The following is a 16698-nucleotide window of genomic DNA, read 5'->3' as shown; positions in this document are numbered from 1 at the left end:
ACTCACCTAGGAAGATGGCATGTAACCATATGAAAAGATGTCCCGTATCATATGTCATCACGGAAATGCAAGTTAAAACAACAATGAGATACCACTATGCACCTATTAGAATGGTCCAGGTCCAGAATACTAGCAGCACCAAATGTTGGCCAGGATGTGCAGCAACAGGAACCCTCATTCATTGCTCCTGGGAATGTGAAATGGTGAAGCCACTTTGGAAGACATTTTGGCACCAGTTTCTTATAAAACTAAGCATACCTTTACCCTATGATCCAACATTCATGCTCCTTGGTATTTACCCAAAGGAGCTGAAAACATTAAGTCTGTACAAAAACCTACATACAGATGTTTATAGCGACTTTATTCATAATTGTCAAAACTTGGAAGCAACAAAGATGTTCTTCAATAGATGAATGGATGAATAAAGTGTGGTATACCCAGAAAACAGTATATTATTCAACACTGAAAAAAAATGATGTATTAAACCAAGAAAAGACAGAGGAACCTTAAATGCATATTACAAAGTGAAAGAAGCAACTCTAAAAAGGCAGCCTACTGAATGATTCCAACTATATGACATTCTGGAAAAGGCACAGAATTGTGGTAAAAGTAAGAAGATCAGTGGTTGCCAGGGGCTGGGGGACAGGGAGAATGGTAGGGGGACATGGAAGAACGAGTAGACAGATTACAGAAGATTTTTAGTGCAGTGAAAACAGCTTGTATGATATCATAATGATGTATGCATGTCATTATATGTTTGTCCAAACCCATAAAATATATACCACTAAGAGTGACTCCTAATGTAAACTATGAACTTTGAGTGATAATGATGTGTCAGTGTAGGTTCATCAGTTATAACAAATGCACCACTTTGGTGGGGGATGGCTGTGCATGTGTGAGGATAGGCGGTATATGGGAAGTAACTTCCACTCAGTTTTACTATGAACCTAAAACTGCTCTTAACAAATAGTCTTAAAAACAAGTGTGCAGTCCTATGCAGTAGACTCTCTTCCGTGTGTTACACCGAGAAGTGCTGTTCACACAGGAAATTAGAGGTAGGAGGTGGACCTGGAGGTTGGAGAGAAAGTTTCATGGGCTAGGCTTTAGATGAGTCTGAGAGGTGAAAATAAAAAAGGCCTTGTCCACTTACAGGTATCTTTTTCACATAGAAGGGATTTTTGGGGCCAACTACTTTTTTTTGTCAACAGTCTTTGCGATAGGCTTTGGTCCTGTGCTGCTCAAGTGCTCTTCCCTGCTAGGTCTAAGTGGAGGCAGCTGCACAGGAAGAATCCTCTCAAGTAAGGTAGCTGTAGAGCAAGTTATTATATGTAATACAAATTATTGAAGATTATATTTCTTTCCAAGCTATCTGGAGGGTGTTAATAGGTGTACTTCTAAAATAAGTGTTCTGGGGTAATATAAGTAAGAGAAAGAAAATAAAGCAGATTTTTAAAAAAGTGTATGTATGTGTGTACATGTGTACACAATGCTAAGTGCATTGTACATTCAGTAGAGGAAGGTAAAATATACAATATTTCCCAAATTTGTTTGTCAATGGAACCCTTTTGTCATATATGCTTACTAACATCCAGAAACAATGTTAGAAGTAGCACATTTCATAAGATTCTACTTTAGATTAATGGGTGGAATAACAAACTAAGGAATTGGTTGCTTATATGAAAGGGAAGAACTTTTGTTAATGAAGTTTCCCTAATTTAAATGGTAAAAACATTTCTCAAATACTCAGATTTAACTAATTGGATACAAATTAATTCATCTTCTGTGACTTCTCAAGCATGAGCTTTAAGTTGATTTGATAAACCAAGTAATCATCTTTTGGTTTTGCTTTGACTAAAATCAGTTGTTAAAAATCATGATTAAATGTAGAGAAAGAACACTGTCCTCAGTACAACCTTCTGCAGTAATAGAAGTCCTCCATAGCTGTGCTGTCCTGTATAGGACAGTGTGCTTGTCCAGCTGCCACTAACTACATAAGGTTATTCAGCATTTTAAATGTGCTAGTGCAACTAAGGAGCTTTAGTTTATTTCCTTTTCATTAATTTAAAGATAAATTATTGCACGTAGCTAAGTAGCTGTTGTATGGGACAGTGCAGTCTGTAGAATATATTTATAGACTAGGGCATTTTTCATAATGTTTATTTTAAATTGATGTGACTAAAATGTAACTACTTCTTGGGGAATATTTTTTTGAAAAGTTGAGGCTATGATGAATATACTCAAATAGTTTAAATGCATGTAACTCTATAGTCACATGATTGAGTATTCTTCCAGGGTTTTGCCCTTTTAAAAAACTACATATTTTACTAGCTAGATTTCAGGAACATAAATATTCTTCTATAGTTAGTCTTTATCTCTTTTGTATGACTAATACTACATTCTGAAATAATTGAATAGGTTTTCACATTCAGTTTTAAGCAGAGAATGGTAATGTGGAGAAAGAAGATACTCTGAGGTAAAAGACCTCAAATTTAAATCTGTTTGCCAATGGCATGCTTGGCAATATTAAGGCAGTCTTTGCAAAGGTTTTTTGACTATTGATTTATCTCTAAGTTAGAGGTACAGTTTATGTAAATGTCCTCGAAAAAGTTAAAGCTGTACAAAGTGAAAATAGTGTTTTAAATGTAATTTTTGAATAATTATGGAAATGCCAGAAATCTTACTCATTTTCTATGAATACACTTTTAAATTTTAAATATTGTGAACCTTAATCATTTTATTTTTGCCAAGATTAATGCTTGCACTTACAGGAAAGGTAAAAATATTAAGGCACATAAAGTTTCAAAATAAAAGTTTGACTAAAACTGTCATAATTGAACAATTTTAAAATAAATGGAATATTAAAGATACGACTACTTAGTGGGGGCTACTTGTTTTCAGAGTAGTTTGTCTATCTAAGACTGAATTTAGAAAATTTTAGTAACAATAGTTCTTTTTAAGCAGCTTATTTTAACATATTGATTCCTCTTATCCTTGCCCTTGCCAATAGAATACAATATTTCACTCTCTCAATTAGAACTAAACAGCTTCAATTGATATTTAAACTATTTAAGCAATTTATTTGTATTTTTATTCAACCATCATTCAATTGTTATGGATTTAATTTTGGATTATCATTTAAGAGGTGGTAATTATTTTAAAAGTTTTCCACAAGCATTTTCACTTGCATAAAGTAGAACTGAAGGCTTCTACATAAAAAGATGTAGACACAGGGACAACCTCAACATCAGAGATGATTTGTTCAATATGTAACAAAGATAATTTTTCAAGCTATATTTACTGTGATAATCATTATCCGTTGTTTGTCTTTAGATTGTGGCTTTTACTTTCCCTAATTTGTATTACACTGGGTCTTCTCATATGTTAAGGATGATATTTTAATATTGGTTGATTTTTAGTACAATTACTAAAAAGTCTTGCCATTTGGGATTTAGTGTGTTGCATCATATTTGGCTATAGTGTGTATTACTGGTTAAATCATCGAAAATGAAATTTGAGGTAAAAACAATTATGTTTTTCTGACATTTAGCTCATTTATTTAAAGATATATTCCTTTAGATTATAGTTTTATTTAACTTTATCTTTTTCATGTCTACAATAACTTGGTATTCCTATGTAAAGATGCTTGATGTTTTTCAAAAAAAGATACTATCTTTCCTGAGTATAGGAAAAGTAGTACAGTCAGCCCTCTAGCTAGCTAGATATTTGACATGTAAGTCATCCATAGTCCCACTGATGCTGAGCTAGTTCTGTTGATCTTAAGTCTATTTAGTAGAAATACCATTTCATTTCATATTTATTTTGGCTATTACCTTGAAAAAAATCAATATGTATATCATAGTTCTCTTTGAGTTTGCTAACTTTTAAGTTATTAGTGTTGATGTGAAAAATCAAATGTTTTGAGTAACATTACTCCAGAGACATGTTAGATTGATAATGTCTAATTCAGAATATGGCAGAATGTTTTCAACATTTAACAGGGTCATGAAAATCTTAGCATTTAAAGGATTTTAGTGTTTAGTATAGCCCCCTTGACTGTTATGTGCTAAGATTTTGAAATCTGTTTGAGTTGCTCTTAGATTAAGGAGCAGAGACAAAATTCCTAATTTTGTATTTTGCTTTTTTTAAAGACACCTAGCTGTTGGGCAGAAGAGGGAGCTGAAAAGAGATCACATCAGCGGTCTGCATCATGGGGGAGTGCTGATCAACTTAAAGAGGTAAGTTATTTCTATTTTCAGTCTACAGGCATACCTTGGAGGAGCTGCGGGTTCAGTTCCAGACCACTGCCAAGAGTATTGCAATAAAGCAAGTCAGATGAATTTTTTGGTTTCCCAGTGCACATAGAAGTTGTGTTTACACTATAGTCTATTAAGTGTGTAACAACATTATGCCTAAAAAAAATAGGAGTGCCTTAATTTTAAAAGATTTTACTGCTAAAAAATGTTAGCCATCATCTGAGCTTTCAGCAAGTTATAATCACTGATCACAGAGCAGCACAACAAATACAATAATAATGAAAAAGTTTGAAATATTGCCAGAATTACCAGAATGTGACATAGACACAAAGCAAGCAAATGCTGTTGGAAAAATGATGCTGATAGACTTGTTCATGCAGGGTTGCCACAAACCTTCAGTTTGTAAAAAATGCAGTATCTGCAAAGCTCAATGAATTGAAAGTGCAATAAAACGAGGTATGCCTGTATAACCTATTTAGGTCCTAGTAAATTATCTTACTATATCCTGACTGTAATGGTACTTCCTTTATTTGTACTAACATTACCTCTTACAGGACTTTAAGGACTTACAGAGTTTAAGGACTCCCTTGCACATTTTGCTGAACAAGTCTGAATTTACCTTATCTGTGCCCTTTAGGTCCTTTATAAACACTTGATATGCACCCACTCAACTTTTCCCTTTCCGGAATGAAGTCTGATTTTTTTGTAGCAATCTCTGTATCTTGTGCATTTTAGTTATCTTTTGTTTCCACTTCAGCTTTCCAATTTTTGAGTTATAGCAACCAAAACCATGGATCACAGCTTTCCACAGTGGTTGGATAGTGTCTTCTGGTCCTAATGGCTTTTTTATGATATCCAACATTTCATTTCCCTTTAGACCCAATAGTACAGTAGAATTCATGTCTTTTAGAAGTAGTTTTTAATGACCTGTTCCCTTATTTGTTACGAATAACCTAAATGATTACAACCTTTATGAATATTTTGGATTATTTTTCCTGAAGTTATCTTTTATCCATTTACATTCTTACAGTTATTATAAAATTATAGAAACTTACTTAGAAAGTTATCTAGTCCATCTCCTATATAAACACTCCTTAAAAAAGATGGTCATCTAAGGCTGTGATGATCATTGTCAGTGAGAGAAGCTCATCACTTTGCAAGAGGATGCAGCCAGTCTGTTTTAGCCTAAGTTGTTAAACAGTTATATGCTGTATATTGAACTCAAAATTATGCCCCTTAATTTTGACTCTGCCCTCTGTATCAATATTGAGTAAGTCTATTTTAAGTATTTGAAAGGCTAGTAATGTCATTTTTCCCCCAGGATAAACAGTGACATCTCTTTCAAATATTTTTCATATGGCATAGTCTTTACACCTCTTACTATGATTTCATATACTATGGGTTATTACTCTCTCTCATATACTGTGGTGTCTGGACTGAATTGATATAGTCTGTAGCATGATTTTGCCTGTGACTGTATTACATTTTTAGTAGCTTCTTTATATTATTGATATAGAGAAATCCTCAACTCCTGTCTACCTTACACACAAATTCACATGCACAAAATCAGTTTTTCCTAGCAGTAGCAAAAAAGGAATCTGAGTCTAATATATCTGGTCTAAATATAGGTGCATATGTATGCATACAATATGAATAACAGAAAAGTTAACTTGCAATTTTATCTCAGAGATAAACACAATCTCCAAGTTATAGCCAAGATTTGTTATAGTAGAACTTCAGACTATAGCAACACTGTTTAAACAATAAATGGCTGACATGACTGAGAGAGAGTTGATTGCTCTTCCCACAAAGCAACCATAAAGCTGGACAAAACTGTCCAAACAACTAATTTAGTGCTCTGGAAATCAACCAAACAAACAGAGAAACTTTATTCATGTAAAGCACTGAACTCAGGGTAAGAATGACTTAAGTTTGTGGTGTTCTTATCTAAGATACTCCTCTTCACTTCATCCTCCTCCTTAGCTTTGTTGGTGTGGCATTTCAACCACGACGGGGCAAGCCTTAAAGACCAGAAGCTTGGCTGGCCCTGCTGGAGAGAGCACTTGATAAAGAGTGTTGTAGATATTTTTAAATAGTGACCTTACTTACAAATAAGCAGGGAGAGCCAGTGGCTCTGCTAGTCTGAGGCTGGGGTCTAATTTTGATAAGTAACAGACTTATGGAATAGCAGAATATTACAAGAGTTCTAGAGGTAAGACAGTTATGTGAGCTAGATAATTTCACATATCCCAGGTTGATTGGAGGCTATGGACATGCTCAGCAGAATGTGAAGTGGGCCTAAGCCACCCACATATCATTCATCACTGGAGCCTAAGAATATGTGGAGAGGAGATTCAAGAAGGCCTGGTGATAATAAAATCTGGGGCTGACTTGTAAAAGACCCAAACTTTGAATGTACTGCTCATTCTACATGCAAATCTTATTCTGGGGGCAGAAGCCTTACTGGATTGAGATGTTTAATAAAGTCTCTGTTTTTGGCTCTCAACAATAAGATGAACACTAGAGACCAGCTTAAAGGTCTTAAAAAGCCAGCCTTAGAAAAAAAAATTAGGAAAAAATATAATGGAATGGAGACATTAGTGGCCATACATTGCAGGAGAAACAGACTTTTGGTCGATTAAGTTAACTAAGAAACAAGCAGATAAGGCAGCAAACAGCCCTCAGGAAAAATCAGAATGTAGAGTTGGTACAATGTATTACCTAAAATGTCTAACATTCAACAAAAAATTTAGAGATATGCAAAGAAACAAAGTACAAACTGTACTCAAGGAAAAAAGCTGTCAATAGAAACTAAGTATCTCCATATGTTGGATTTAGCAGACAAAACATCAAAGCAGCTATTATAAGTATGTTCAGAGAACTAAAGGAAACCATGTTTAAAGCATTAAAGGGAAGTAGGACGACAATGACTCAATGAGTAAAGAATTTCCATAGAGATAGTTATTATAAAAAGACACAAGCAAAAACCCTGGAGTTAGAAAGTATAGTAACTAAAATTAAAAACTCACTAGATGGGTTCAGTAGCAGATTTGAGATGGCAGAAGAATAAGTGAATTTGAATATAGGTCAATAGAATTTATACGTCCTGAAAAACAGGGAGAAAAAGTCTGAAGAGAAGTCAGAGAGCCTCAGGTGCCCATGGAGAAATATTAACCACATACACAAAATGGGAAACCCATGGGAGGAGAGAAAGGAGTTTTAAAATATTTAAAGAAACAATGGCAGAAAACTTTCAAGATGAAAAGCAATCTGTAGGCTCCAGAAGTTCAGCAAACTCCAAGTAGGAAAACACAAAGGGAACCACACATAGATGTATCGGTTTGACTCTTGAAAGCCAAAGGAAAAGAGGTAATCTTGAAAACTGGAAGAAGAAAATGATTCATTACACATAGGGTACCAATAATACCTTGAATGGGTGACTTCATCAGAAACAACGGAGACCATAAAACATGACATCTTCAAAGTGCTGAAAGAAAAAAAACTGTTAGTGTTCCATATCCAGGAAAACAAGTCTTCCAAAATAAAGGTGAAATAAAGTATTCCCAGATAAACAAAGATTTAGAGAATTTCCTGCTACTAAACTGTCTTACAAGAAATGGTAAAAGAAGTCCTTCAGGCTGGAAGGATATGACTCCAGATGTTAATTCAGATCCATAGGAAGAATTGGGGAATATTTGGTATGATAAATATGTGAGCAAATATAAAAGAGTCTATAGATATATTTTTCTTATTTGTACATGTATTTAAAAGATCATATAAAACAGTATTGTAACTGTTATTGGGTTTATAACATATGTACATGAAATATATTTGGTAGTAATAACAAGGGCAAAAAAAGAACTGTATATTGGAGTATAAGTTTTACTTTACTAGAATTAAGTATTATTTTGAAGTAGACTGTGATAAACTAAGATGCATATTTTAATCCCTAGAACAGATGCTGAGAAAATAACTGAAAAATAGAGTAAAAAAAAATCACAGAAGGATTAAAGTGGTACACTAAAAATACTTAACACAAAAGAAAACAGTAAAGGAGGAATAGAATAAAAAAAGATGTGACACAAGTAGAAAGTGAATGGCAAGATGACAGAAGTAAATCCGTATAAGTAAGTACATAAAATGTGAATGAACTGAATGTTCTATTCAAAAGGCAGCAATTGTCAGACTTGATCAAAAAGTAACATTCAGCTATATGCTGTCTATAAGCAGACACAAATAGGTTGAAAGTAAGAAATGGGAAAAGATACACAATGAAAACAACAGTAAAAAGATACAGATAGGTTGAAAACAAAAAAAAAGGGGAAAGGTACATAATAAAAACAGTACAATAAGAAAGCTTATCAGACAAAATAGACTTTAAAATAAGAAAGTACTGAAGCCAAATGAGACATTTCATACTGATAAAAAAGGTCAATACATTAAGACGGTGTAACAATCATAAGTTGTGTATTCAACTAACAGTCCCCCCATGAAACAAAATTGTGAAAGGAGAAATTCAATACCTTATTTTCAATACTTGATAGAACAACTACTAGACAGTAAATCAGCAAGAAGATAGAAGACTTCAGCATTATCAGTCAACGTTACCTAACTGACAAAAAATAGAAAACTCCCAGTAACATGTTATTTTCAAACATGTGTGAAACATTCTCTAGGTTATACCATATGCTGGGCCGTAAAACAGGTCTCAGTAGGTTACAAAAGAATGAAATCATAAAACAGAAAGAAATCTTGAAAAACCCAAATGTTTGTCAATTAAATAACACTTTTCTAATAACACAAGGGGAATTTTTTAATATTTTAATGAATGAAACCAAAAGGACAACTTAGAATTTATGTGCGCAGCTAACACAATGCTTCATCAGTACCTAGCTTCCATCTTAAAAAACTAGAAAAAGAAGAGCAAACCAGATTAAAAGCAAGCAGGGAAAGAAGGTAACAAGAAGAATACAGCAGAAGCCAATGAAACAAAAATATTAGAAAAAAATCATTGAAACTAGAAGTTGATTCTTTGAACAAAGTTGACAAACCTTAACTAGATTGACCAAGGAAAAAAAACAGATTTACCAAAATCAACGGTGAAAGGGATGATATTACTGTCAGTCTTCAAGAACTCAGAAGTATTATAAAGTTAATGTTATGATCAGCTTTATGTCATAAAGTTAGAAACTAAGATGAAATGGATTAATTCCTAGAAAGATGCAAGTTACTAGAGACAAGTTACCCAAACTGATTAAAAAATGAATAGAAAATATGAATCATCTTGTGATATGTAAAGAAATGGAATGAAGAATTAAAAATCTTGCCAGGATCAGAAAATCCCAGGATCAGATTTGATGAATTCTATCAAATATTCAAGAAAGAAATAATGTTTGTACTTAACAAAATCTTTCAGAAAAATAGAAGAGAAGGGAACACTTCCCAATTCATTTTATCAGGCCAGAGTTACCTTATTTCAAAGCCAGGCAAGGACATCTCAAGAAAATAAAATGGCAGATCAATATCTCTTCTTGAACATAGATGCAAAAATCTTCAACAAAATGTTAGCAGACCAAATCCATCAACATATGAAAAGGGTTGTAGACCACAAGTGAGTAGATTTGTCCCAGGAAGTGAACAAATCAGTTTAAGATCCATATCTCAATTAATGTATAGTACACTATATTAATAAAATAAAGAAAAAGCAGTGCTCGCTTCGGCAGCACATACACTAAAATTGGAATGATACAGAGAAGATTAGCATGGCCCCTGCGCGAGGATGACATGCAAATTTGTGAAGCGTTCCATATTTTTACTTGGTGAAGGGGGGAGCCTAGTAAGCATAATGTTCTTCATGTAATTGTAGATTAATGATAAAAAAATTTTTTAAATGCCAAAAAAGACAAAGGAAAGGAAAAAGCACTATATAATCATCTCAGTAGAGTCAGAGATAGTGTTTTGCCAGATTCCAACACCCATTCATGATAAAAATATCTCAACAAACCAGGAATAAAAAAGAACTTTCTCTACCTGATAAAGGGCATTAATGAAAAGCCTGCAGATAACATCATACTCTGTGGTGACAGATAGAATGCTTTCCTCCTAAGATCAGGAGCAAGGCAATTATGTTAACTATCACCTTGTCACCACTTCTATTCAGTATTTCACAGGGGGTTCTAGTTAGTGTAATCAGGCAAGAAAAATAATAAAGGATAACCAGATTATAAAGGAAGTGATAAAACTGCCTTTATTTCCAGGTAATGTGATCCTATATGTAGAAACTCTTAGGAAATATACAAATATATTAGTAGAATTACTAAATAAGTGCAGTAAAGTTGCAGGGTACAAGATCAAAATACAGAAATCAGTATATTTCTAGATACTAGATATGGACAATCCAAAAATAAAGCTATTTATTATAGTTGCATCAAAAAAATTTAAATATTCAAAAATAAATTTAACAAAAGCAGTGTAAGATTTGTATACTGAAAAGAATGAAATGTTGCTATGTTGCTGGACAAAATTAAATATTTATATTTATGGAAAGACTTTTGCCATGGATCAGAAGACTCAATATTAAGATGGTAATTCTCCCCAAATTGATTCAGTGTAATCCCTATTAAAATCCTAGGTTTTTTGTTTCAGGATTGACAAACTAATCTTAAAATGTATGTAGAAATGCAAAGGACCTAGAATGGCCAAAATATTTTCGAAAACAATAAATTGGAAGTCTTAAACATTACACAACTTCAATACTACTTATAAATCTACATTAATGGCTTTGGCGAAGTATTAGCATAAAGGAAGACATAGAGAGAGATCAAAGGATAAAAATCGTGAATCTAGGAATAAACCTTTATATTTATGGTCAGTTGACATTTGACAAAGGTGCCAACACAATTCAATTAAAAAAACGTGTTTCCAACAATTGATGCTGGAATAATTGTATATCCATATGCAAGGAAAAAACTTAAGTCCTTGACTCTCATCATAGAAACAAGTTAAAATAAATCAGTCCCAAATATAAGCTTTGAAATTATAAAACTTGTAGACAACTTTGGACTAATCAGATCATTCTTAGATAGAACACCAAGAGTAAAACCATGAAAGAAAAATTATAATAACAAATTAAACTTTATTAAAAGGAACATTTACACTTCAAAAGACACCACTAAGAGAACAAAAAGACAAACCCCAGACTGGAAGAAGTATTAGCAACTCACATATCTGATAAAGAACTTAATTATATCCATAGTATGTAAAGAACTCTTACAAGTCAGTAAGACAACCCACTTAAAAAATGGGTAAAATACTTAAGTAGAAGTATTTCACCAAAGATATATGGATTTCAATGACCATATGAAAAAGGTGTTCAACATCATTAGTCCTTAGGAAAATGCAAATTTAAACTACAAGATACAACTACATACCCACTGCAATGGCTGTAACTTAAAAGATAAGGATGAAGAGAATCTGAACCTTAAAATATTTTGGGAATATAAAATGGTACAGCCATTTTGGAAAACAGTTGTATCGGTTTCCTTAAAAGTTAATCAGAAACTTACCATATAACCTAGCAATTCCATTCCTAGAAATCTATATAAAAAAATAAAAGTTCAGGTCTGCATTGAGACATATGCACAAATGTTTATAGCATAGTTGCTCAAAACAACTAAAAACTGGAAAATATCTGAATATCCATCAGTTGGTAAATGGTTAAACAATGTGTGTTCTTGCAGTGGTGTACTATTCAGCAATAAAAAGGTACAATAGCCAGTATACTAATAATACATGCTACAATGTGAATGAAGTTCATAAACATTTTACTAAGTGAAGGGTGAGCAGGTTTTTTGTAAAAGACCAGACAGTGAATATTTTAGGGTCTCTGGGACATATAACTTCTGTTGCAACTATTCAGCTCTGCCGTTGCTGTGTGAAAGTAGTCATAGACAATACAGATTGGGTGTGGTTATATTCCAATAAATTTTATTTACAAAAACACATGGGAGGGTAATTTGGCCTGCAGATTTTAGCTTGCCAATCACTACTAAGTGGAAGAAGCAAGATGAATAAGGCTATATATTAAATGTTTGCATTTATATTGAAGTGACAGGAAAGGCAAATTTGTCAGAGGAAAAAACCTAACAGTAGTTGCATGGGGCTCGGGGAGTGTTGATTGGCTACAAATAGACTGGAAGCATTCTAAAACTGCATTGTGATTATTATTATAGAACTCTACAAAGTGATTAAAACAACTGAATTTTACTTTTACAATGGATGAAGTTAGGGGAATGTATATTATACCTCAGTAAAGATTTAAAAACAGGAAAAGTTGTAAAGGACTGGTGGTGGATTTTACATTTTATGTCAAAAGATATTAAATTCTATATGATATGTAACAGGCTGGAGAAATAAGAGCACATGGGTGAAGACTAAAAATGAAAATAAGAATATAGTTATAATAGATGACAAAATTGAAATTTGAGAAAATTATGAAAAGCCAGAAATATTATTGAATTCACAATATTTTTTAAAGTTCTGTACTACTGAAATTCAGTGTTTTCTTAAAGATATCTTTTGACCTGCATACTTGTCACAGAAACAAATTCAGCTGTCTCACACATCCATTCTTCCTGAGTCACATAATCTCCCCCCTCAGATAATTTGTATCACAATTTCTAATGAAAATTTCAATGAAAGCTTCCACTTTGCTCCAAGCTTATAAGAATGCAATATGAAAATTCTCAGAAAATAAGCAAAGTATATTCTAGCTCCATTTAGGATTTACAGCATTTTCTTAAGAGGTTAAGGAAAACCTCAGTAGACCATGAATAGAAAGGAAATCCTTAGTGATAAGTGGATGCTGATGCTGTCCGGCTCACAGGAACACAGGTCATGTTGGCACGGGCTTTGAAAGAGGGTTTTAAGCCAAATTCAAGAGAGTGTAGATTCCTACACATTTTAAGAGAGCCAGATGTGTCTCACAAATGGTAGGAGATTGGAACTGGGCTGTTTGCATAAAGCAGGGAACTGGGACCAGGTTTCTAGGCAGTAAAACTGGACCTGAAATAACTCCACCATTGTTGGTGTTTTCCTGTGGGCCAGAGAGGCAGCAATGCAAAAATGGAAATAGTAACCATATGTTGTATGTGGAAGTGACATCAGGAATAGAGTTCTCCCCATGTGGGACCAAAGCCCCAGTCTTCCTAATTTAAGATCTGCTCTGGAGCTATGCAACTCTATAGAGGGCTACTCTGAGCAACCATGAAACAACATGACAGGAAAGAGCTCACAAAGAATAAAACTCCCACAAACGATGTGCTTGCAGGCAAGCATTTTAGGAAACATAAGGATATCAGTTGCCATAAGAGACAGCAGATACATTAAGTAGGATCATTCACATCAGAGGAAAAAGAATAACACAATTCTAATAAAGAACTTAAAAATAAGAATGTTTAAGAATATCAAGTAAAATAGTAAATTGCAATGATAACAGGAGTAAGTAAGAACAGGGAGATTGATACCATTTGCAAATCTTGTGAATAGCAAACGTTGGTGAAATTTAAAAAACTCTTTGATGGATTAAATTGATGTAAGCAGAAGAGAGAATTAGTAAATCAAAAGCCTCAATGAGAATTGAAAGTCTGATAAGCAAATCATCTAGAATATAGAACAAAAAGATAAAGAGGTTGAAAACATGAAAAAGAAGTTAAGAAACATGGAAAATAAACTGAGTTAGGGGTTCACAAAGGAAAGAATAAATAGTAAGCATCAGGGAAGAGAAATTTTTTAAAGGCTCAAAATTTGCTAGACCTGGAGAGCGATGTGAGTCTTCAAATTGAAAAAGCCCCTAGTTCCAAGAAGGATAATAAAGAAGACAAAGAAAAAATTTCTACCTTTACGTATAGTGTAATGGAATTGTAGATCAAGGTCACACACCCACTCTCACAATTGGGAATAAAAGCAGATTAGCTACAAAAAAATGGCAATCAAATTATCAATATATTTATCAGAAACTGTATACAATGAGGTGTATAGTTAGTATACAGTGAGGTGGTGGGGTGTGTACATATTAAGGAAATGAAGCCAAATGAGATATCATTTTCCTTTATGAAAAGATTATGTTTCCTATTTTGGAATTATGTTTACTGGAGGGTTGTTAACCCTTCTAGGTGGCCCTCATAAAAAGGACCTAAAACAGCCTTTCATGGTGACTATCCCACTCAAATTTCCCAGCTGGTTCCTGGGAAACTCTCACACATTTTTTCGTCTGGGAGTTTAGGCAGAGTCTAGTTCAACAGTAAATCCCTTATCCTAGCTCAGCATTTTCAGTATCTAGGGTGGGAGTCAGGACGCCAGTCCATCATGTCTCAACTGTGGGGAACATAACATCAGTCTTTCCAAATTGTTCCAGTAAAACTCCTCTCTTCTTCATTTGAGGCAAGTGAAGTAGTATACTCTTCTTAGGCCTTGGATTTGATGCTTTCCTACTTACAGCCTAATAAGTTAGTCTTTTACTGTTGCACGGATGCTGGCAGAATGCACGAGACTCCTGGTTTAGAGACATGGACTTGATTATTCACAGCACAGTAAGTATCAAGACTATCAAGTTTGCATTAGTTCTCCTGAAACCCAAGTCCTCTGGGGAGTAAGGAGAGGGGCCCAAATGGATGCCTGCACATAGAGTAGATCACATTACAGGAGACACAGAGTTTGGGGAGTCCAATGTTTTTATAGTAAGCAATATGCAAATTGGCTCTTTATCCCAGAGTGACCTTTCCCAGAGAGAACATAAATAATACTATTGTATTGTTGTTTTAATTTTTTTTTTTTTTTACTATCTCTGATTTTGTTGAAGATATATTGAAAAAGGTGGGTTTCTACTTTTAAATCCTTCAGTGGAAATAAGGAAGAATCATGGGTTTTATTGTGCCAGTAAGCCCTCCTCCCATTAGTAGGATAGTGTTTTTTTGATGAAACCATCTGGAGTAGTAAGTGAAATGATTAGGAATGTTTCATGCATCTGATCTAATAGTAATTAATAGATATTACTGATGTGGTCTTTCTTTTTTAAGTAGAAAAAATAATAGTTTCCTTGTAGTTTTACTAAGAGTATGTCTTCTCTGCTAATATTCTGTTAAATTTTAGCATTAAATTTTTTTTTATTATACTATACTAGGGGAAAATAATTGCAATAATATTTACTCTGGACCTAAAAGACTGTAGTCTGAAGAATTTTGACTGTCCCTTTATGATCAAAGGGATTATGTGTTAAACCTTTTGTAAATACATATCCTATCCAATAAAGTCTCTGATAAATCCATATTAAATTGAATTGTAAAGATGTTTCATAATCTTTTCCTTATTTAAAATTGGATCCAATAGGAACAGTTTTTAAGGTCATGCAAACTCTTTTTCAGAGAAATAGAGACTTATCAGTAAGTTAATATGTATTCAGTCAATTGCTTCATCAAATTTTTGTTCATCTTTATTTCGGTTTCACATCTTGCAGTATCTCCAACATTAAGAAAGGAAGTTACCTTGCAAAGTGGTTGATATTATAAGCCAACAAGTAGTGACTGGTAGTTATTTGCAGTTGAACATTAATATAGAAAGAAGTTGCAAATTGAAAGCTAAGTGAGTAGGTCTGGCATTTCCTAGCTGTGTCACATTGGTAAAGGTACTTTATTTTTGAGAGTGTGTCCTCATCAGTAAAATAGATATAATAAATCTGGGATCAAGTGGGTTTGTGAACGAAGTGTTTTTTAAATGTTAGTCTGGTATTGTTAGCATGCTTCTGTTGACAAATATGCCTTATTGGTAGCTGTAAATACACTTCTACATTAAAACTTACTTTACATGTGTAAATTGTCCCCAGTCTAGCTCTCTCTGTGGAAATGAATCTGTGTATGGGAGTCTCTGTCTGTTTCTGGGTTAGCAGGTTTGTGTGGGTCTGATTGTGGGGCAGGCATCCTGTCTGTGGGCATGTAAGGATTGATGTGCATGTGCTTGCACATGTGTGTGCTCCTTATGTGCATACGCAAATGTTTGTTCTTTTGGATATATTGGGGCTGAACGACTAGCAATAGGTTTATTAGGGTTTGCCTATTGAGACTTTAAAGAAAAACATGGAAACAACACTGATTATTCATATTTATAGAACGGCAAAAAGGAGTTTTAAATGTTTTATTTTTAGTGTTGATTAGGTACTATTGTATTTTAAATTCCTTTGAACATTGTCAAGGAATATAATATGTAAAATTTGATTTTGTACTGCAGAACCTTTCATGATTTTTTTTGAAGTACTGTTGATATACAATGTTATATTGGTTGCACAGTGGTTCAACAGTTACCCACATTATTAAATCCTCACCCCAACTAATACACTTACGATGTATCTGTCAACATAGGAAGATGTTACAGAATCATTGGCTATATGCTCCAT

At 33.7% G+C, this 16698-nt stretch overlaps 1 protein-coding gene and 1 non-coding gene across 3 annotated transcripts in view; both read left to right on the top strand.

Moving 5' to 3' along the window:
* The window catches only part of GLCCI1 (glucocorticoid induced 1), a 101374-nt gene that overhangs the window by 51924 nt on the left and 32752 nt on the right, over positions 1-16698 (top strand). For both annotated transcript variants that reach the window (XM_073238785.1, XM_037019862.2), the window contains exon 3: positions 4149-4235. In XM_073238785.1, the coding sequence (XP_073094886.1) occupies positions 4149-4235 (87 nt within the window). The remainder of the gene's footprint in view (positions 1-4148; positions 4236-16698) is intronic.
* Positions 9961-10067, top strand: LOC118972675 (U6 spliceosomal RNA). The gene has a single exon (XR_005061747.1). It is a non-coding gene; the product is annotated as a U6 spliceosomal RNA (small nuclear RNA).

The sequence above is a fragment of the Manis javanica genome, chromosome 6, assembly GCF_040802235.1.
Source record: "Manis javanica isolate MJ-LG chromosome 6, MJ_LKY, whole genome shotgun sequence".
Classification (NCBI taxonomy): domain Eukaryota; kingdom Metazoa; phylum Chordata; class Mammalia; order Pholidota; family Manidae; genus Manis; species Manis javanica.
Note: the sequence above shows the minus strand (reverse complement) of the source record. Positions and strands in the feature narration are given on the sequence as shown.